We start from the raw sequence: 24,228 nt of genomic DNA, 5'->3' as shown, positions 1-24,228 counted from the left end.
GACCGAACCCAGGGCCTTGCGCTTGCTAGGCAAGCGCTCTACCACTTCCCAACCCTATTTTTCTGTCTTTTAGTGTCTTCAATTCCTGCAGGGTTTAAAATTTCTCCTTGTAGAGGTCTTTGGCTTCCTTGCTTAAGTATATTATTACTGAAGAGTTTTGTTTTTGTTTTTGTTTTTTGTTTTTTCATTCTAGCCATTGCTACACCTCCCAGTGCCCCCTCCCACAGTTCCTCATCCCACTCCTCTCCCTTGCCTATGAGAGAATGCTCCCCCCAATAGGCGTCCCCCTTCCCTGGGGCCTCAAATCTCTCAAGGATTAGGCCCATCTTCACCTGCTGAGGCCAGACCAAGCAGACCTCTGCTATGTATGTGCTGGGGACATTACTGAAGTTTTTTAGACAGATTGTTTCTGCTGCGCTTTTCTCAGTACTGTGTATGGATATATGTAAAAAGCTGCTGGTTTCTTAGGTTGGTTTTCGTATTCTGACACTTTGTTGTTTTGTTGTGTTTATCAACTTAAGACACTGTGTTGAGTTGTCAGGTTCCTTTTGTCTGACATCGCATATCTGCAACTAGAAATGGCGTGGCTCTTTCCTTTTACCCTGTTATTACTTTCTCTTGTGTTATTGCTGTGCTGAAGGCTACAGTCACTGCAGTGAATAAGTGGAGAGAGCTGACACCTGGTCTCATTCCTGATTTTTAAGGAAATCCGTGAGGCCTTTTTCCATTTACTATAATGTGGCTATTTTATCATAGGCAGCTTTTTTTTAATTTTTAATTAGATATATTTCTTTACTTACATTTCAAAGGTTATTCCCCTTCCCGGTTTCCTGTCTATAAGCCTCCATCCCCTCCCCCTCCCCCTCCCCCTTGCAGGTATTTCCCCTATACATCCCCCTTACTCACCTCCCCATATTCCCTGCATTGGGGGTCCAACCTTGGCAGGACCAAGGGCTTCCCCTTCCATTGGTGCCCCAACAAGGCTATTCTCTGCTACATATGCAGTTGGAGCACTGAGTCAGTCCATGTATAGTCTTTGGGTAGTGGTTTAGTCCCTGGAAGCTCTGGTTGGTTGGCATTGTTGTTCTTGTGGGGTTGCAAGCTCCTTCAACTCTTTCAATCCTTCCTCTAATTACCCCCAAGGGGATACTATTCTCAGTTCAGTGGTTTGCTGCTAGCATTGACCTCTGTAATGAACATGCTTTGGATGTGTCTCTCTGGAGAGATCTCTATCCCGTCCCTTTCAGCATGCATTTTTTTAGCTTCATCAATCTTACCTAGTTTTGGTGGCTGTATATATATGGGCCACATGTGGGTCAGGCTCTGAATAGCCGTTCCTCGAGTCACTGCTCTAAACTTTGCTTCCATATCCCCTCCTATGGATACTTTTTTTACCTTTTAAGAAGGAGTGGGAGCATCTGCATTTTGGTCATCCTTCTTCTTGAGCTTCCTGTGGTCTGTGGATTGCATCTTCAGTAATTCAGTAATTAACGTATCAATGAATGCATACCAAGTGTGTTTTTCTGTGATTGAGTTACCTCACTCAGGATGATATTTTCTAGTTCCATCCAATTGCCTATGAATTTCATGAAGTCATTGTTTTTGATAGCTGAGTAATATTCCATTGTGTAGATGTACCACATTTTTTGAATCCATTCCTCTGTTGAAGAGCATCTGGGTTCTTTCCAGCTTCTGGCTATTATAAGTAAGGCTGTTATGAACATAGTGGAGCATGTGTCTTTGTTGTATGTTGGAGCATCTTTTGGGTATCTGCCCAAGAGAAATATGTCAGGGTTCTCGGCAGCTTTTTTTATGTTGAGGTATGAGCCTTGAATTCTTGCTTTCCTTTGGGGTTTTAGCATCAAGTAATGTTGAACTTTGTTAAAGGCCTTTTCTGCATCTATCAAGATGATTAGATTATGTGTTTTCAAAACTGAGTTCAAGTCTTTTCTTTGTAGTGTTGGATAAAATATTCTGTGGATACTTATTTAGCATATTTGATCTCTGATGTCATGTAATTGATATATCTTTCTCCATTTTTATCTTGATGACCTGTCTGTTGATCATCATGTAATATTAAAGTCACCTGTTTTTACGCTGGAATCAGTCTGTGCCTTTATATCTAGTAGTTTTATAAAACTAGGTGAGCCAACATTCTGAGCACGTGTGTCTAGAATTATTATGTCCTGATGGATCATTGTCTTAATGTGACAATCAACATGAAGTGACATTCTTTATTTTTCTAACTTTAGTTTGATGTGTACTTTACGGATAGTGGAATAATTGCAGCTGTGTGTTCGAAGGTCCATGTGATTGAAATGTCTTTTTCCATCTTCTTTATCCTAAGGTTAATTTGTCTTTGACAATGAGGTATATATTTCTTGTAGGTAGTAAATAGATGAATTCTATGTTTTAACCAATATACTAGTTTGTCTTTGAATTTATTAACATTTATTAAGATACATAGCTGATATAAAAGTCTTTCTAGTATTCTTGACATGCATGCAGTTTTTCCATGAGTATAAACAGAAGTCAGCATTTTAAGCCATATTTATCATGTGTCTTAGTTACAGTTCTATTGCTGTGAAGGGACACCATGACCAAGGCAACTTATAAAAGAAAGCATTTAATTGGGGGCTTGCCTATAGTTTCAGATGATTAGTTCATGATTGCCATCATGAGTAGCATGGTGTCAGGCACACAAGCATAGCACTGGAGCAGTAGATGAGATTTTACATCCTGATTGATAAGCAGGAGCCAGAGAGAGAGAGAGCTAACTAGGCCTGGTGGGCTTTCGAAACCTCAAAACACACCCCCATGACAACACTTCCTCAACAAGGCCTCAGCACACCTCGTAATCCTTCACAAACAGTTCTTCTAAGGACTAAGCATTCAAATATATAAGCCTATATGACAATTTTTATTCTAACCACCACATTATGTAATGATGCTTCTTTTCTATGTGAGTTCTTAAAAATTGTGGAGTGAAAAATTATCTGAAGAACTTCTCACATTGTTTACTTCAATACTAATGCTGTTCAGTGCAAACTCACTCTCATTCTATGTTTTCACATGCTGTATATGGATTGTGAGCAATAAGTGAAAAGCTTTTTCTTGTTTTTAACATGTAAAAGCAGCTCTGTAGAATTTTAAATGTCCCATAAGGATAAGGACTAACCTGTGTTTATATCAGTAGACTTCATCCTAGCATCAATTCTTTTGTTTTGTTGAACAAATGGGATTGGCTTCCAGATACTCTCCCATTGCATGTGCTTCTCTCCGGGGTCATTTCTTACACATTCACCAGCATGGCTCAGCAGTGAGAGCTTTTCATAACCTCCATATCCACTGGGGGTTTTCTACACTTTGTCTTTCATGTGTCCTCAGGGTACACTCGATAAGTGTTCTCTTCACTCAGAGATTCCTAGAATGTGCATTCTCTTGCTCCATTCTAGTTTTCAGAAATACTAGCTTTGTTCTTTCTCAGGTCTCCAATAATCTCCAGTGATTCCCTCTTTGAGGGACTGGACTGGACTTAACTTTAACTTTAACTTAGAGGGAGTGAGCTGTTCTGTTTTCCTGTGGTTCTGACACTAAGTAAAAACGTGATGAGGAGTTACTGCATCTGTTTGCTATCAGCTTCACATCGTTCTCTTGACATAGCAGTTCTCAGTGTTAGGACAGTCTTAAAGCATTTCACATTGGCTTTTCAGATAAATAATAGCAAGTCACCTTGTCCATCCATATTTAAAAATGTACAATTAAATGCATTTACTTGGTATTTTGAAACCACATTAGTATAAAGTGAATGAAGGCTATGGATATATTTAGTGTGTTCTCAATCACCAACACCATGCTAAAGTGAAAAGAAATGACTCAGAATAAAGGAAACAGAAGTCTATATCATAAAGTGTGCAAATCTTTATCCTTTGTGTTCTGTTTCATTTGTTTAAACAAAAACAGTTCCTCAGAAGAGATATCACGTTCCCATGAAATGATCCAGAAACTTCAAACTGTATTGGAGTCTGAGAGGGAGAACTGTGGCTTTGTCAGCGAGCAAAGGCTGAAGCTTCAGCAAGAAAATGAGCAACTACAGAAGGAGACTGAGGATTTGAGAAAAGTTGCTCTGGAGGCCCAAAAAAAAGCAAAATTAAAGGTATTTTCAAAATGAGTTAAATGTGTTCTTAGAAAAATCAAGATATAGAGAATATTCATTAGAACCTAGTAAAATATTTTCAGGTTTGTGTGTGTGTGTGTGTGTGTGTGTGTGTGTGTGTGTGTGTGTGTGTGTGTGTCCTTTATCCATTCATCAGTATACTGACACCCTAGCTTAGATAGTGTGAGGAACAGTTATGCAGTATCTCTGTGTGCTGGTTCTTGGTGTGTGGGTGGGTCTGCCTTCTCATCAGATAGCATCCTAATTCAAACTACTAACTATTGGACCTTGGCAAGTGTTCTTGAACGTGATTGTCTTTTCTATCTACATATATTTTTAAAAATGTCGTTTTCCAACCATTCAACAAACTGATTTTCCTCCCAAAACAACGTAAGCAACACTAGCAGAACTGTAGCTTAGACAGCTCTACGGTCTGCCATGTTCTCACTTCCATTAGCTCCTCAGACTCTTCAGAGTCAGTAAGAGAATGTTGCAGCAGTTTGCGCTGAGAGCCCCGCCTACCTAGTCTAGAGCATCAGTAAGAAGAATGCAAGGGGCAAAGTGTCTTCTGAGAAAAATCCTTACCTTTTATATTCTTTCACACCTTATTCCATCAGCATCTCGTACTCTCCATTCTACTATATTTTTCTGAAAAGTGTCATTAGCTTTTTATAATAAAGATCTCCATTTTCCAGGCTCACAGTGAGGAGGTAAAGTAGCAGTACTGGTGTTTCACTTTGCTTATTGCTGATTAAAGGAATCATGTCATGGTCTGACATCCTTCCTGTCAACACATAATTATTGACTATACTGTTGCAGGTATCCAGGGCTGTAAGCATTCATAAGAATATGAAATCTGACAAAATGAGGTGACAAATAGCAATGTGTCTTACAAAGATATTTTTACTTTGTGAAATATAAAAAACATGGAAAAGAACTATATTGCCAGATCTTAATATAAAGCTGTAGTTACAAGACAGTATTATCAACATCAGAATACTGATATATTGGTGAATAAATTTCATTTTGATAATGACCTAATTTGAAGCAGAAACACACTGGTGGTCATTTAGGTCCATGTTTAAAAAACAAATCTTGGTTGGGGATTTAGCTCAGTGGTAGAGTGCTTGCCTAGCAAGCACAAGGCCCTGGGTTCGGTCCCCAGCTCTGGGAAAAAAAAAAAAAAAAGAATTAAAAACAAAAACAAAAACAAAAAAAAATCTTGACTTCTTTCATCATACCATATATACAAAGCAGTTTATATTGCCTTGCAAACTTGAAAATAAAATACATGAGCTAAAGAGATGGCTCAGTGGTTAAGAGTGTGTACTCCTATTACAGAATACTTGAGTTCAGTTTCCAGCTCTCATAGCCACCTATAATCCAGCTCCAGGAAACCAGACTCCCTCTTCTGGACTCTGAGGGCACTTAACTTACATGCACATACACATGTGTACACAAAAGTAAAAGTTAAAAATGACTTTTTTAAAAATTAATTACAATCTGGATTTACAAGAGAAAATTTTCATGTCCTTGTGTAATATTTCTTAAAAACAGAAATCTAATTTCTGATGGTGGTGGTGGTGGTGGTGGTGGTGGTGGTGGTGGTGGTGGTGGTGGTGATGATGATGATGATGATGATGATGATGATGAAGAAGAAGAATGAGCGCTCTGCTGCATAAACATCCACGTGCCAGAAGAAGGCATCAGATGCCCTTATTGTCGGTTGTAACCTATCATGTGGTTGCTGGGAATTGAACTCAGCCTAATTTCTTAAAAAATAAATTAAGATTTTTCTTTCAGTGGTCAAAAGCATCATTAATGACTAGAGTTGCAGCTCACTCTAGAGTGCTTGTCTAGCTTCAGAGGACTCTGGGTTGTCTATCCCAACACCACAAAACTAATTAATTAAAAGTGTATATAACAGTTCTTACCAGTGAATAATTAAATTTATTAATAAGAAGACACAGAACATCAGATGTCTTATTTTGTATATTCCAAAAATATGCTCAACTTTAGTATTTTTGAGGAAAAGTAAATTAAAATTAGAATGAGATAATGCCACACAACTTCCAAAAATGACTAAAATTCAAAACTGGCAATATCAGGGACCTGGGACTTGAATACATGCTGGTGGTAATCTAAAGTCAAACAGTTTTTATTTAGCAAAATCTTAGAAAACTGTGTATACATACATACTGTGTCAAATAGCCCTACCTGTACTCCCACAGACACACACTTTATGATCAGAAAAACATGTACACAAGCGATTATAGAACTATTAACCAAAATATGGACAACAATTTAAACAGTCATCAACATCTGGTTATATAAGTAGTGATACATTCATGTAGTAGAATAAACACAGCAGTGCAAACCAGTGTATATTTATAAGCAGTGCTTGATGATGCATCTCAAAGACGTAAGGCTAAAGAAGCCAGACATATAATATACAAGCCTTGCAATCCATTATTCCATTACTAAAGGTGAAGGATAGATATAGCTGCTCATAAGGATATGATCAGAAGAGTAGCTATTGTTTACGTAAGTAAATACTGAAGTCAGGGCACTTGAGGATTACTCTTGAGTTACCTTAATCTGGGCAATTAATTTGTTATATCGGTATACAGCAAAATTGAACATCCAAACAGGAAAGTTAATAGGAGTGAAGCTAACCTGATTACGTGAACAAGCAGTATAGTCCAGGTCTTGGTCAGAGTTATTGTATTGCAAGTCCCTAACTAAAAAGCAAGAAAAGAATATTTTAAACCCTTCTTCTAGGTCAGCAATCCTCAACCTGTGGGTCATGACCCATACAGGAATTGCTTATCAGATACTTAAATGACAACACATAACTAGCAAAATTACAGTTATGAAGTAGCAATGGAATAATTTTATGGTTGTGGGTCACCACAACATAAAGAATTGTATTTTTAAAAAAGGGGGTGCCACGGAATTAGAAAAGTTGAGAATCACTGTTTGAGGTGAAGACAAGATAGACAAGAGGTGTGCAGGACATAAACAAAGTTGCTCTGAAAACTGGAAGATGAGGGCCGGAGCACATTTTAAACTTTGGTATGTGCTTTAGGAAAGTTCCCACACTAAGTATTTTCATATGTTTTAAAGTCTACTCTTATAAAATTTATTCCATTTGGAAACTGTGAGTAGGCAGTATAGCTAAGTATTCAATAGATGAGATAAAGCTTTCTTACAAAACAAAAAATGGAGAATGTTAACCATAGTAGTAGATTTAATTACATAAAATATTTAAAACTACTTTATTTTTAAAATAGTATCTAAAGAGTTCACGAAGTTAGGAAAAATAAGAACCACTCTTAACTAACTGCTGAGTTGCAATGACAGTAACTGTGCAGATAATCTTATCGATTAAACTTGAGCCATAAGTAACCTCAATAGTTTAAGATTAATAATTCATTTCAACAGCATTTTAATAACATCAGAAACTGCCATTCACTTATATTTCTGTCCCAGGTTTAAGTAGATATACAGTAATCCTCTCCATGTTGTAATTGCTGCTTTAGAATTCATAAATCAAACAGTCCTGTAGAAAACTATTTCTGAGCTATAGGATTCCAGGAGTTTGACATTGGTCTCTAACATTTTTATTTTTCATAGTTTCACAATGTGCATATGTCTTTGGTTTTTAGCGTTTATGCTAGGGAGGGTGTAGAATGAGTGGACTTACTACCCTACTCTGGTACTTTGTACTTTGTACTTTGTACTCTGGTACATCTTTAACATTTCAGGATAACTGATCTATTTTGGAAATCAGAATGATGATTTTTGTTAAAGTCTTATTAATGCAATACATACCACCAAATCTGTATATAACAAAAGGAAAATCATTGATGATGAAGAGATAGTGCATCTTAGCTCATTACTTGCAATTCTATCTTATAGAAAAATCACACTTTCAGAAATGGGCTGTTTTGTTGCTGATTCTTTGACAGCATAGGAATCTTAGAAAAGTGTACGATCTTCAGTGTATAAACTGAAAGCAGCCAAAAATAAAGCAATGAGATGTTGGTGGTCACTTGACTGCACATAAATTATGACATGGAGTTCTTTAACCCTAAAAAATTTGCATTCCTTTTATTACCAACTTTCTGTGTAGATGATTCCTTTCTCTCTATCAATCAAGACTCTTTTCTTGTGAATACTTGTTAAGTGTCTAAATTATTTTTAGTGGAATAGGTTCAGTCATCCTATTTAATGTTTATGTGGATATTTCACTGCAAATGAAAGTTACAAAGTGATAAAGGAGGATTATCTTTTCCAACCCATCATTCGGAACATTACTGCAAGTGGGAAATTTTCAGTAGGAGACCCAATCGTTATCCCATTGCCTTCTGACATTACCAAAGATGTACAGTTTATACTTGCCATTATATAACCTAAACAATTTTGGGGGTTGTTTAAACACTGGGTTTTAATACTAAAAAGCTTTAGTTACAAAGACACCAGATGTACCCTGAAAGCCTGTGGTCTGAGACTAAAGAGACAGTAGTAAACACGATGTTCTACTCAACCCTAGAAGCTTCTGGTTCGTTTGGCAGTGGTCAAGCTTAAACATATAATTAAAAGTTAATAAGCCCTTCTTTAGGGAAAGCATGGGGCACTGAGAAAGCTTATAAAAAATGTCCTGACTCAGTCTAGGTAGTAGCAAACTTTCCCGGGATAAGCAATAATTGAACTGGTTCTAAAAATCAAATAGAAAGTTAAGTGCAGGGGAGTGATTATTCTAGGCAAATGGAACATGTAGCCAGCACCACCTGTGCTAATAACAGAAAAGGAAGGGAATAGCAACATGGCACCATCTTGGGCAACTATCAGTTTTCTGACAAAAGGGATGTAAGTAGGAAAACAACATTCTAAAATTAATGGACCAGTTCCTGTGTGGGACAGTCACTCAGAGAGGTTGGGCGTTTTGTTCTCTAAATGAAATTCCATCCCGGGATCCATCAATTCCCTGAAATGGTGGAGACTGAGATGCAGGAGAAGGAGACAAACTTCAAGTGAAAAGCTGCAGAATCTAGTATTCTGAAATATTAGGTACAGCAGAGCAAGGAGCCAGCAGACAGTCTGATAGCAGGGAAACACAAGGATCAGTGCGCGATTGTTCTTCAATGACTTGTATTAATAGCATCTGACATTGTGTTTGTTTACTGTTTAGACAAGCTTATTTAAGAGTTTTAGATCAAGTGACAAGAGTCTTACCATAATAGATGGTAAAGACAAGATATTTGTTTTTATTGTTGGAATTGTTTAGTGGTTTTTGAAATGGCAAGATTAAGTTTTTTACTTATTATATTTTGAGTACTAATTTAGATAGATTTCATAAAGTACTCAAAGCTAAACTGGCCATCTCTTTCTAATGACATACAAGTTTTAAATACCATATGGTAGGTGTTCTTTACAGTTATCTCTTTAGTACAGTAAAGAAGCCAGCTCACCTTACAGCCTTTCTCCTCCAAATTTTTCTTCAATAATCACGGAACAATGTAAAGTATTCTAGTTCCAATCTGTTTGTACAAGAAAGATGGTTCATTATATACAGGGATGCTTTACATCTTTGGAACTGAAATCCTTCCTCAACTTCAATTAAGAAAACTGTTTAGGGAATTCTAATTGAATTTGTTTCTGCAATAAAATGTTTTACTATAATATAGATTCCTAGGAATATAATGCTGGCAATTCTACATGAGGTTCTAAAAGTAATTATTTCTGAAATATGACATTGCTTATTAATATACCCAAACTGACAAAATTCTGTCTTTTATTTTCTTACTTTATTTTACAAAGCACTATGGAAAACAATTTGAAAAGTTTCTTCTCTCTCTCTCTTTCTCTTTCTCTTTCTCTTTCTCTTTCTCTGTACATAGTGATTTTAGTAAAACTCCAGCAGTTACCAAAACCATGAATACATCTTGTGGATTCTAGCAAAAGAGAAAGAATATCTTGTTATACTGCATACTTTTTCCTGCTGGCATTTTATGATGATGAGAAAGTGTTACAAATTTACAGTCCGTGACAGTTATGTTTTCACTAAGTTATACATAGATTAAGTTTTCATTTCTGGTGGAGACACACTGTAAGTTTAACTCCTTACTAGATAGCTCACCCAGCGGTTTCTGAGTCTCTAAGCACAGTGGATTACTCCTTTTGCATGCGACACTGACTGACAGAACTCCTAGAATACTGAAGGAAAAGTGACTGTTCCTTTTCCTCCTTAGGTCAGTACAATGGAGCATCAGTTCTCAATAAAGGAGCATGGGTTTGAAGTTCAGCTGAGAGAGATGGAGGACAGTAATCGGAACTCCATTGTTGAACTGAGGCATCTTTTGGCAGCTCAACAAAAGACGGCCAATAGGTGGAAAGAAGAAACCAAGAAACTGACGGAAAGTGCAGAAATGAGGATCAGCAGTCTAAAGTAGGTCCACTGTCAGTAGTTGTTTGCTAACGTTTTTACAGACCAGCAATATAGAGTAAGTCCACTATTGATAATTGTTTAACAATTGATACTTTGTAGAAGAAATGATTTAAAACCATATTATAATGCTCTGCTCTGTTTATTTTTACTGTGTGATCATGGGGACTGGATGATAGCTTACTCAGTGAAGTATTAGCAAACACAGAGACCTGAATTTGATCCCCAAAACCCACATTAAAAAAAAAAGTTATGGTGGCATGTGGTTGTAATACCAGATAAAATGGCCTACTTACTTATTTCCTAATCAGTGACAGATTCTGTCTCAAAAACAAAAAAGTAGGTACCATCCATAGTTGCACACACAGACAAACACATATAAACATGCACATACACACATCAAAAGAATGTAAGTCTGGATGTTATATTTTATTCAGAAAATAATTGCTGAAGTACTCTAAAATGTTAAGCATGGGGCCACAGAGATGGCTCAGTGGCCAAAGTGCTTGCTGCACTATTATAAAGACCCAAATTCAGATCCCCAGCATTCAAGTAAAAGCTAAGCATTGTAGTGTGTACTAGCACTAAGAAGAGGCAGATTCTAGGGCTTGATCTCCAGAAAGCCTAGCTAACTCAATACATTCCAGCTTTACTGAGACATACAGAGTAATTGACAGAAACATCAGATATTGACCTCTAGCCTCTGCATGGACACATACGTACACACAGAAGTATACATGTATATACCACATACATGCACATCAAAAAGAGAAAGAAAATTTGGCATTATAAATCAAAATAAATCTCTTGTTTTTATTAATTTAGTGAATATTCCACATGATATCGTAGTTTGGAGAGGACACAAAAGTATAGACTCTTACATGCAATATTTAGACTCCATTTGGTCTAAAAAACCTGAAACGTTTATTCTCTGACCCTTTAAGAAAGTTTCATTGAGCACCAGTGGAAGGGGAAGCCCTGGGTCCTGCTAAGACTGAACCCCCAGTGAACTAGATTGTTAGGGGGAGGGCGGCAATGGGGGAGGATGGGGAGGGGAACACCCATAAAGAAGGGGAGGGGGGAGGGGGATGTTTGCCCGGAAACCGGGAAAGGGAATAACACTCGAAATGTATATAAGAAATACTCAAGTTAATAATAAAAAAAAGAAAGAAAGTTTCATTGACTAGTGACATAGCTCAGCAAGCGAAGTGCTTGTGTATAAACCCAGCAACCTGTTCCATCCCCCTGAACCCTCATAAAGGTGGGAGGAGAGAACTGACACCACAAATAAGTGAGCTGCAGTAAAACCATGAAACTAGGAACTAGACCACTCTGACAAACTGTCAGATTGCCTCAGAGAGTAGAAAACAGCAGCAGCAGCTCAATGGAAAGGGTCTTGTCAGTTGCTTTTTTGTTGTTGTCATTGGGGTTTTTGGGGGGGGGGGCAGTTTTATTTATAGCATCAGAAAGCAGCACACCGGCCAGAATATTCTAGGAGTTAGCATGGGGACTTTAACCTGATACAGACTGTTGAGAGTAGTTTGGAACTAGATGCACTTTGCCCAAGGTAGTTGACCATTGAGAGCAGAGAAGAAGTAGTAGCTTTCCTGACAGATGAAACCATGCCTCATGAGGTTCCTGAGGAATGCTGAGATTAGGCTTCTGTTTACCCAGCAAGAATCCTGTTTACCTGGTAAAAATTTGGTCTGGGTTAGGTATTGGGTTCAGCCAACATCTTAGGACAGCGTCACTAGCACATTGAGAGAACCTGCTTTGTGATCTAACATCATAAAGTTGTCCTCTGACCTACACACACACACACACACACACACACAGAGAGAGAGAGAGAGAGAGAGAGAGAGAGAGAGAGAGAGAGAGAGAGAGAGAGAGAGAAAGGTAGATAAATAAGTTTTAAAGAAAGAAAGTTTTCTGATTCCTCCTCAGAAAGAAGTTACGATTATTCCAGTGACAAAGGATACTAGGAAGTATTAAGATAAAAATGTTGAGTTCCTGTCCACTTAAAAGTTCAGTAGATGTTATGAAATGGACTGTAACAAACTTAAAATTGTTCTAAAAACAGTGAAGTATGCTTTAAAAACAGACCATAAAAGACAGAATGCAAAAGAGAAAGAGACCCATACTGTAATAGCCCAAAGAGAAGCAAGCAGGTGCAGGACAAGTAAGGTTATGATTGGTTTGTTGGTTGATTATTTAGATTGAGTTTATTTTTTGGTTTGGTGTAAAGGTTAGTGTATGAATGTTAGTATTGTGGGGCAGGAGATGGTAATGTATGCCTGTATGTGCCTCAGGAGACCAAAACTTGATGTTGGTGTCTTTCTCAGTCATGTTTCACCTTACCTTTGAGACAGGATCTCTTCACTGAGCCTAGAGCTGTTTCAACTAAACTGGTTGGCCAGAGAGCTTCAATAATCCCCCCATCTGCCCGCTTTGGGGTTTATAGGATGCAACTTCAGACCCTCATGCTTATACATTAAGCACCTTACCACTAAGCCATTCCGACCCCAGGAATAACCTTTACAGCAAGCTTTAAAGTTTGCTTTAGGCCTTGTTAAGTATAAGCTTCCCAGTAAACATTGAAGTCAGGCTGTTAACTTGTTAACTGTACTTAAAAGAAGGATATCAGAGGAAGGGTTCCAACAGAATGTATAAAGTGAGACTCTTTGATATACATATTATATTTAAAGTCATAAAATAAAAAATATTGTGAGTGTGCTAAACCTGGAACATAAACACATTTGCATCTATCACAATGTCAAAATTTATTAACAGTAAATTTATAAGCAGTATTAGTTTTACTGGCTACAGTTTATAAAATAATTACCATTTCTCTTGGTAGCTGTCTATTGACAATTGCAGGTTATTTTATTTTAATCTCCACTACTAATATTAACTTTCTATTAACTCTCATATCACACATTAGACTTTACACTCTGTGTGTGTGTGTGTGTGTGTGTGTGTGTGTGTGTGTGTGTGTGTGTGTGTGTATCTGTATACAGAGATTACAGGTGACTATAAAAGGATTAAATAGGCCATAAAGCTCAAAGGCCTTGCTGAAGGCAGACAGCTGCTATACATGCAAAAAGATCCACAGCAGAAGTAAGATAAGATATTAGCCCATTTGGAGAGCAGCTAGAGACATAGAGCCTCAGGACTGCAGAGTCAAGCAGTTACATAGAGAACCTACTAGGTGAGATAGGACTGGTCCAGATAGGTGAGTGAGCAGATGGATAGATAGAAAGACAGAAACTCAAATGGGTTGCACTGAGCAGTATGACTGAGATCCTGAGACAGTTAGGAGCTCTCCGCCTGTCAATCCTGTGACACACAAACCCGCACACTTACAATTGTGAGTGCTGAAATGGCAGACAAGGCCATCAACAGCTCCATGTTTAATGTCTTTTTCTTTTAGTACAGGTGAGGTCTTTGGACTCATTATTGGTCTGGTACATTTTGTTAAGTTATCAGTCCTGGTTTTTTGACATGGTTTTAATGTACCCTCTGTACCATGTATTACCAGTTTGCTTTGATAAGTTTATGGGAAATGTCTTTCTTTATTTGCATGCCTTGTGAGTAAGGCGTGTAAGGGACATGGCTCACCTTTTCCCTTAGAGAAAACCTCTGGGACCCCAAGCCAATGATAGGATGTCTCTACTACATCCCTTTCTCTGACAACAAAACCACATCCCAAATCTCAAAAAAACATGACAAACCTGCTCTCTGTCTCCCCTCCCCCTCCCCTTCCCACTCCCCCTTTTCCCTCCCCCTCCCCCTCCCTGCTGTCTGTGGATCCAGATGTAGATCTCCCAGCTACTTCTAAAGCACTATGTCTGCCTGGATGCCACCATGCTTCCCACCATGGTAATGGCCTAACCCTTGAAAACTATGAGTAAGCCCTGATTAAATGCTTTCTTTTATAAGAGTTGCCATGGTCACAGTGACTTTTTACTACAATAGGGCACTGACTTAGACAACAGGATTTCTGAATATGACAGGACTACTGTGCTTGTGAAGTCATTGCAGCTCCGGTTGCCTACATAAGATCAAGCCAGTCAACAGGTGAAGAGAGAGGAGCATAGCCTCATTACCTCCTCTTTCCTATAGAAAAGCTATTGACAGTTGATAGCTGCTGAAAGAGACCACACTCCTGTGCATATATAGATAGGACAAATTGAACTCAGTATTGTATTGTTTTTCAAAATAAAAGAGAGAAAATGGGCTGGGGATTTAGCTCAGTGGTAGAGTGCTTGCCTAGGAAGTGCAAGGCCCTGGGTTCAGTCCCCAGCTCCGAAAAAAAGAACCAAAAAAAAAAAAAAAAGAGAGAGAAAATGAAGTTGGATTTGGTCAAATATATTATATGCAGATATGGAATTTATAAATAGTAAAAAATAATAATTTTTGGTTATTTTATTTACATTTCAAATGTTATCCCCGTTCCCCATTTCCCCACTGCTAACCCCATATCCTATCTCCCCTACCCCCTGCTTCTATGAGGGTGCTCACCCACCCACCCACTCACTCCCACCTCACCACCCTAGCATTCCCCTACACTAAGGCATCAAGTCTCCACAGGACCAAGGGCATCCCCTCCCATTCATGCCAGATAAGGCCATCCTCTTCTATATATGCAGCTAGAGCCATGAGTCTGTCCATATCTACTCATTAGTTGATGGTTTAGTCCCTGGGAGGTCTGGTGGGTTGATATTGTTGTTCTTCCCATGAGGTCACAAACCCCTTCAGCTCCTTCAGTCCTTCCCCTAATTCCTCCATTGGGGTCCCCATGCTTAGTCTGATGGTTGGCTGTGAGCATCGCATCTTTATTGGTTAGTCTGTGGTAGAGCCTCTCAGGGGACAGCTATACTGGGCTTCTGTCAATAAGCACTTCTTGACATCGCCAGTAGTGACTGGGTTTGGTGGCTGCATGTGGGATGGATCCCCAGGTGGGGCAGTCTCTGGATGGCCTTTTCTTCAGTCTCTGCTCCACTCTTTGTCCCTGCATTTCCTTTAGACAGGAGCAATTCTGGGTTAATATTTTTGAGATGGGTGGGTGGCCCCATCCCTCAACTGTGGGCCATATCTATCTACTGAAGGAAGTCTCTTCAGGTTCTATTTCCCATCTCTTGGGTATTTCACCTAATGTCATCCCTGTTGGGTCCTGGGAGACTCTTGATTTCCTGACATCTGGGACTTTCTAGTGGCTACCCCTAGTTCCCCATTCCCCACTGCTACACAACTCTGTTCATTTTCCTGACCCTCTGTACATCTTCCCCATCTCCTCCCACACCTGATCCTGCCCCCCCTTTTTCCCTCCCCCTCCTCTCTCTCCCATGTCCCTCTCTCCCTGAACCTCCCATGATTATTTTGTTCCCCTTCTAAGTAGTACTGAAGCACCCACACTTTGCTTCTCCTTCTTTGAGCTTCATATGGTCTGTGAGTTGTATCATGGATATTCCGAGCTTTTTTCCTAATATCCACTTATCAGTGAGTGCATACCATCTGTGTTCTTTTGTGACTTGGTTACCTGACTCAGGATGATATTTTTTAGTTCCATCCATTAACTGAGCTGTATTCCATTGTATAAATGTACCACATTTTCTATATCCATTCCTCTGGCTGCTATGAACATAATAAAGCATGTGTCCTTGTTATATGTTGGAGCATCTTTTGGGTATATACCCAAGAGTGGTATAGCTGGGTCCTCAGGTAGTACTATGTCCAGTTTTCTAAGGAACCGCCAAACTTATTTCCAGAGTGTTTGTTCCAGCTTGCAACCCCACCAACAATGGAAGAGTGTTCCTCTTTCTCCACATCCTCATCAGCATCTTCTGTTACCTGAGTTTTGCATGATACCTACTACAAAAGCCTATACTCAACAAAACTGGAAAATGTAGATGAAATAGATGATTTTCTAAACAGATACCAAAGTTCAATCAGGATCAGATAAACCACTCAAATAGTCCCTAACACCTAAAGAAATTGAAGCAGCCATTAAAAGTCTCCCAACCAAAAAAAGCCAAGGACCAGATGAGTTTAATGCAGACTTCTATCAGACCTTCATAGAAGACCTCATACCAATACTGTCCAAACTATTCCACAAAATAGAAACAGAAGGAGCACTACCCAATTCCTTCTATGAAGCTACAATTACGCTTATACCTAAACCACACAAAGACTCAACAAAGAAAGAGAACTGCAGACCAATTTCCCTTATGAATATCGATGCAAAAATATTCAATAAAATTCTCTCAAAACGAATCCAAGAATACATCAAAACGATCATCCATCATGATCAAGTAGATTTCATGCCAGGAATGCAGGGATGGTTTGATATATGAAAATCTATCAACATAATCCACTATGTAAACAAACTCAAAATAAATAAACCACATGATCATCTCATTAGATGCTGAGAAAGCATTTGACAAAATTCAACACCCCTTCAGGTTAAAAGTCTTACAAAGATCAGCAATTCAAGGCTCATACCTAAACATAGTAAAAGCCATATACAACAAACCTAACATTAAACTGAATGGAGAGAAACTTGAAGCAATCCCACTAAAATCAGAGACTAGACAAGGCTGCCCACTCTCTCCCTATCTATTCAAAAATACTAATTTTTGAATATTCCATTTTATTACAGTCGCTGTAAACGGAATGCTAATTGCAATGCAAACTGCATAATATACCACAACCAAGGCAATTTATAGAAGGAAGAGTTTGAGGCGGTTTGGTATGTACTCACTGATGCAATTGAATGCAAACTGGTCATGAGGCCAGCCAGTGGCAGCAACTTGAATGTTAAAATAGATTGTAGATGTAGAGTATTATTAAAACTAGTAAGGCAAATTAATGCCAAAGTCATTTAAACTAATGTTGCATGTATTGTGCCACATTATTTTTAATTAGAGTTATTTTATAGTGAGTTGATCTTAGATCTTTCTTGACTGCAAGATGTTAATATGCTCTTATATTTTAAATATTTACCTTGTGTGGCATGTGGTAAAGCTGGATGTAGATCTGAGAAGAAAAAAAATGAGTTTTTCATTTGGTTATACTTAGTGTTTTGGATGAGCACAGTACACCACACAGGACCTCAGGTTTAAAAACCTCTCACCATCCTCAGTTCCTCTTTCTGCTTTTTGCTTGGGGTTCTACCAGTGAGCTCTGTGCTGTCCGCCGCAGTGACTATGCCTGTCTGCTGTCACACTTCCCAACATGATGATGATATGACTATGTATTCAAATATGAATCTAAGTCCTGAGCCTCAAACTCTTCCTTCTATAAATTGCCTTGGTTGTGGTGTGTTATCAAAGCAATAGAAAAGTAGCTAATACAGTAACTTCAATTGCCATTTTATTGAGAATAAGAAACTGTCAAAAGAGGATTTCAGTTTGCATTGCTGCATTTCTATTCTTTGCATCGCTGCTGTCACTGTGAATGTCCAGGCTCCAATGTAGGTCCACCTCTCCACTCATCCCTAGATTTCATTTCTGTGTCGGTCCACTGCTCCTAGAGTCCCAATTAAATATAAAGAATCTTTTCAAATCAATTTTCCATGAAAATTAGATGCTTAGCATAGCATCAAAAGGTAGCTAAGTATACTCACAGAGAAATGAGTAGAAATACTACATGAAATAAGCAATTTAGGATTAATCAGTATTCCAAGGAGCAATCCTACTTTAATGTAATCTTGGCCTAAAATTTTATTTGAATATTCTACCATTGCTGCTATTCACATAGTCAACAAACCTACTACCTGCCTAGACAGCTGACTCTTAACTATAAGTACTTGAATCTAGTAACTCTGACTGGGAATTTTTGCTTTGTATTTGGTTTTCTATGTCGTCTTTAAAGCCAGGTCTTGTTTAAATGATCCCCTAAGCCCAAAATGTGGAGGCTTGAATGAGAAGGTATTTTGTTTTGGGCTGAAATATTCTATAAATGTCTGTTAGGTCCATTTGATTCATTATGTTTGTTAGTTTCATTATTTCTCTGTTTAGCTTTGGTCTGGATGTCCTGTCAGTTGGTGAGAGTAGGATGTTGAAGTCTCTCACTATTAATGTGTGGGGTTCAAAGTGTGAGTTAAGCTTTAGCAATATTTCTTTTACAAATGTTGGTGCCTTTGTGTTTGGGGTATAGATGTTCAGAATTTAGATATCATCTTGGTAGATTTTTTTTGTTTGATGAGTATGAAGTATCCTTCCACGTCTCTTTTGCTTGATTTTGGTTGAATGTCAATTTTATTAGATAATAGAATAGCTACTCTGCTTGCTTGTTGAGTTCATTTGCTTAGAAAACTTTTCCAGCCCTTTACTCTGAGGTAATGCCTGAGGTATGTTTATCGTATGCAGCAGAATGATGGATCTTTCACCTCCTGGATCTTTTTTTGGGGGGGGGGGGGAATGGAGTTCATTAATGTTGAGAGATGTTAATGGCCAGTGATTGTTATTTCCTGCTATTTTTTATTTTTTTTTTATTTTTTTTTTATTAACATGAGTATTTCCTATTTACATTTCGAGTGTTATTCCCTTTCCCGGTTTCCGGACAAACATCCCCCTAATCCCTCCCCCTCCCCTTCTTTATGGGTGTTCCCCTCCTCATCCTGCCCCCATTGCCGCCCTCCCCCCAACAATCTAGTTCACTGGGGGTTCAGTCTTAGCAGGACCCAGGGCTTCCCCTTGCACTGGTGCTCTTACTAGGATATTCATTGCTTCCTATGAGGTCAGAGTCCAGGGTCAGTCCATGTATAGTCTTTAGGTAGTGGCTTAGTCCCTGGAAGCTCTGGTTGCTTGGCATTGTTGTTCATAAGGGGTCTCGAGTCCCTTCAAGCTCTTTCAGTCCTTCCTCTAATTCCCCCAACTGGGGTCCCATTCTCAGTTCAGTGGTTTGCTGCTGGCATTCGCCTCTGTATTTGCTGTATTCTGGCTGTGTCTCTCAGGAGCGATCTACATCCGGCTCCTGTCGGTCTGCACTTCTTTGCTTCATCCATCTTGTCTAATTGGGGGGCTGTATATGTATGGGCCACATGTGGGGCAGGCTCTGAATGGGTGTTCCTTCTGTGACTGTTTTAATCTTTGCCTCTCTATTCCCTGCCAAGGGTATTCTTGTTCCCCTTTTAAAGAAGAAGTGAAGCATTGACATTTTGATCATCCATCTTGAGTTTCATTTATTCTAGGCATCTAGGGTAATTCAAGCATTTGGACTAATAGCCACTTATCAATGAGTGCATACCATGTGTGTTTTTCTGTGATTGGGTTACCTCACTCAGGATGACATTTTCCAGTTCCAACCATTTGCCTACGAATTTCATAAAGTCATTGTTTTTGATAGCTGAGTAATATTCCATTGTGTAGATGTACCACATTTTCTGTATCCATTCCTCTGTTGAAGGGCATCTGGATTCTTTCCAGCTTCTGGCTATTATAAATAAGGCTGCGATGAACATAGTGGAGCACGTGTCTTTTTTATATGTTGGGGCATCTTTTGGGTATATGCCCAAGAGAGGTATAGCTGGATCCTCATGCAGTTCAATGTCCAATTTTCTGAGGAACCTCCAGACTGATCTCCACAATGGTTGTACTAGTCTGCAATCCCACCAACAATGGAGGAGTATTCCTCTTTCTCCACATCCTCGCCAGCATCTGCTGTCACCTGAGTTTTTGATCTTAGCCATTCTCACTGGTGTGAGGTGAAATCTCAGGGTTGTTTTGATTTGCATTTCCCTTATGACTAAAGATGTTGAACATTTCTTTAGGTGTTTCTCAGCCATTCGGCATTCCTCAGCTGTGAATTGTTTAGCTCTGAACCCCAATTTTTAATAGGGTTATTTGTCTCCCTGCGGTCTAACTTCTTGAGTTCTTTGTATATTTTGGATATAAGGCCTCTATCTGTTGTAGGATTGGTAAAGATCTTTTCCCAATCTGTTGGTTGCCGATTTGTCCTAACCACAGTGTCCTTTGCCTTACAGAAGCTTTGCAGTTTTATGAGATCCCATTTGTCGATTCTTGATCTTAGAGCATAAGCCATTGGTGTTTTGTTCAGGAAATTTTTTCCAGTGCCCATGTGTTCCAGATGCTTCCCTAGTTTTTCTTCTATTAGTTTGAGTGTATCAGGTTTGATGTGGAGGTCCTTGATCCACTTGGACTTAAGCTTTGTACAGGGTGATAAGCATGGATCAATCTGCATTCTTCTACATGTTGACCTCCAGTTGAACCAGCACCATTTGCTGAAAATGCTATCTTTTTTTCCATTGGATGGTTTTGGCTCCTTTGTCAAAAATCAAATGACCATAGGTATGTGGGTTCATTTCTGGGTCTTCAATTCTATTCCATTGGTCTATCTGTCTGTCTCTGTACCAATACCATGCAGTTTTTATCACTATTACTCTGTAATACTGCTTGAGTTCAGGGATGGTGATTCCCCCTGAAGTCCTTTTATTGTTGAGGATAGTTTTAGCTATCCTGGGTTTTTTGTTATTCCAGATGAATTTGCAAATTGTTCTGTCTAACTCTTTGAAGAATTGGATTGGTATTTTGATGGGGATTGCATTGAATCTGTAGATTGCTTTTGGTAAAATGGCCATTTTTACTATATTAATCCTGCCAATCCATGAGCATGGGAGATCTTTCCATCTTCTGAGGTCTTCTTCAATTTCTTTCTTCAGTGTCTTGAAGTTCTTATTGTACAGATCTTTTACTTGCTTGGTTAAAGTCACACCGAGGTACTTTATATCATTTGGGTCTATTATGAAGGGTGTCGTTTCCCTAATTTCTTTCTCGGCTTGTTTCTCTTTTGTGTAGAGGAAGGCTACTGATTTATTTGAGTTAATTTTATACCCAGCCACTTTGCTGAAGTTGTTTATCAGCTTTAGTAGTTCTCTGGTGGAACTTTTGGGATCACTTAAATAAACTATCATATCATCTGCAAATAGTGATATTTTGACTTCTTCTTTTCCGATCTGTATCCCCTTGACCTCCTTTTGTTTTCTGATTGCTCTGGCTAGAACTTTAAGAACTATATTGAATAAGTAGGGAGAGAGTGGGCAGCCTTGTCTAGTCCCTGATTTTAGTGGGATTGCTTCAAGTTTCTCTCCATTTAGTTTAATGTTAGCAACTGGTTTGCTGTATATGGCTTTTACTATGTTTAGATATGGGCCTTGAATTCCTATTCTTTCCAGGACTTTTATCATGAAGGGGTGTTGAATTTTGTCAAATGCTTTCTCAGCATCTAATGAAATGATCATGTGGTTTTGTTCTTTCAGTTTGTTTATATAATGTATCACGTTGATGGTTTTCCGGATATTAAACCATCCCTGCATGCCTGGGATGAAGCCTACTTGATCATGGTGGATGATTGTTTTGATGTGCTCTTGGATTCGGTTTGCCAGAATTTTATTGAGTATTTTTGCGTCGATATTCATAAGGGAAATTGGTCTGAAATTCTCTTTCTTTGTTGGGTCTTTGTGTGGTTTAGGTATAAGAGTAATTGTGGCTTCATAGAAGGAATTCGGTAGTGCTCCATCTGTTTCAATTTTGTGGAATAGTTCGGATAATATTGGTATGAGGTCTTCTATGAAGGTTTGATAGAATTCTGCACTAAACCGGTCTAGACCTGGGCTCTTTTTGGTTGGGAGACCTTTAATGACTGCTTCTATTTCCTTAGGAGTTATGGGGTTGTTCAACTGGTTTATCTGTTCCTGATTTAGCTTCGGTACCTGGTATCTGTCTAGGAAATTGGCCATTTCCTGCAGATTTTCAAGTTTTGTTGAATGTAGGCTTTTATAGTAAGATCTGATGATTTTTTGAATTTCCTCTGAATCTGTAGTTATGTCTCCCTTTTCATTTCTGATTTTGTTAATTTGGACACACTCTCTGTGTCCTCTCGTTAGTCTGGCTAAGGGTTTATCTATCTTGTTGATTTTCTCAAAGAACCAACTTTTGGTTCTGTTGATTCTTTCTATGGTCCTTTTTGTTTCTACTTGGTTGATTTCAGCTCTGCGTTTGATTATTTCCTGCCTTCTACTCCTCCTGGGTGTATTTGCTTCTTTTTGTTCTAGAGCTTTTAGGTGTGCTGTCAAGATGCTGACATATGCTCTTTCCTGTTTCTTTCTGCAGGCACTCAGCGCTATGAGTTTTCCTCTTAGCACAGCTTTCATTGTGTCCCATAAGTTTGGGCATGTTGTACCTTCATTTTCCTTAAATTCTAAAAAGTTTTTAATTTCTTTCTTTATTTCTTCCTTGACCAGGTTATCATTGAGTAGAGCATTGTTCAATTTCCACATATATGTGGGCATTCTTCCCTTATTGTTATTGAAGACCAGTTTTAGGCCGTGGTGGTCTGATAGCACACATGGGATTATTTCTATCTTTCTGTACCTGTTGAGGCCCGTTTTTTGACCAATTATATGGTCAATTTTGGAGAAAGTACCATGAGGAGCTGAGAAGAATGTATATCCTTTTGCTTTAGGATAGAATGTACTATAAATATCTGTTAAGTCCATTTGGCTCATGACTTCTCTTAGTCTGTCTACGTCTCTGTTCAATTTCTGTTTCCATGATCTGTCCATTGATGAGAGTGGGGTGTTGAAATTTCCTACTATTATTGTGTGAGGTGCAATGTGTGTTTTGAGCTTTAGTAAGGTTTCTTTTACGTATGTAGGTGCCCTTGTATTTGGGGCATAGATATTTAGGATTGAGAGTTCATCTTGGTGGATTTTTCCTTTGATGAATATGAAGTGTCCTTCCTTATCTTTTTTGATGAATTTTAATTGAAAATTTTTTTTTATTTAATATTAGAATGGCTACTCCAGCTTGCTTCTTCTGACCATTTGCTTGGAAAAGTTGTTTTCCAGCCTTTCACTCTGAGGTAGTGTCTGTCTTTGTCTCTGAGGTGTGTTTCCTGTAGGCAGCAGAATGCAGGGTCCTCGTTGCGTATCCAGTTTGTTAATCTATGTCTTTTTATTGGGGAGTTGAGGCCATTGATGTTGAGAGATATTAAGGAATAGTGATTATTGCTTCCTGTTATATTCATATTTAGATATGAGGTTATGTTTGTGTGCTTTTCTTCTCTTTGTTTTGTTGCCAAGATGATTAGTGTCTTGCTTCTTCTAGGGTATAGCTTGCCTCCTTATGTTGGGCTTTACCCTTTATTATCCTTTGTAGTGCTGGCTTTGTAGAAAGATATTGTGTAAATTTGGTTTTGTCATGGAATATCTTGGTTTCTCCATCTATGTTAATTGAGAGTTTTGCAGGATACAGTAACCTGGGCTGGCATTTGTGTTCTCTTCGGGTCTGTATGACATCTGTCCAGGATCTTCTGGCTTTCATAGTTTCTGGAGAAAAGTCTGGTGTGATTCTGATAGGTCTGCCTTTATATGTTACTTGACCTTTTTCCCTTACTGCTTTTAATATTCTTTCTTTATTTTGTGCGTTTGGTGTTTTCACTATTATGTGACGGGAGGAGTTTCTTTTCTGGTCCAATCTATTTGGAGTTCTCTAGGCTTCTTGTATGCTTATGGGTATTTCTTTCTTTAGGTTAGGGAAGTTTTCTTCTATGATTTTGTTGAAGATATTTACTGGTCCTTTGAGCTGGGAGTCTTCACTCTCTT

At 38.6% G+C, this 24,228-nt stretch overlaps 1 protein-coding gene across 17 annotated transcripts in view; it reads left to right on the top strand.

Annotated features, from left to right (window-relative positions):
• The window catches only part of Sclt1 (sodium channel and clathrin linker 1), a 158,798-nt gene that overhangs the window by 105,822 nt on the left and 28,748 nt on the right, over positions 1 to 24,228 (top strand). For 13 of the 17 annotated variants that reach the window (XR_015659671.1, XR_015659669.1, XR_015659668.1 and 10 more), the window contains 2 exon segments: positions 3,964 to 4,156; positions 10,411 to 10,607. Coding sequence is in view for 9 of the 17 variants with exons in the window: in XM_087616678.1 (XP_087472804.1) it covers positions 3,964 to 4,156; positions 10,411 to 10,607 (390 nt within the window). In the remaining 8 variants the exon portion in view is untranslated. 17 annotated transcript variants of the gene reach the window in all.

Source organism: Rattus norvegicus, chromosome 2 (genome assembly GCF_021556685.1).
Source record: "Rattus norvegicus strain SHRSP/BbbUtx chromosome 2, alternate assembly SHRSP_T2T, whole genome shotgun sequence".
NCBI classification, from domain to species: domain Eukaryota; kingdom Metazoa; phylum Chordata; class Mammalia; order Rodentia; family Muridae; genus Rattus; species Rattus norvegicus.
The sequence above is the reverse complement of the archived record's forward strand: the minus strand, read 5'-3'. Positions and strand labels throughout refer to the sequence as shown.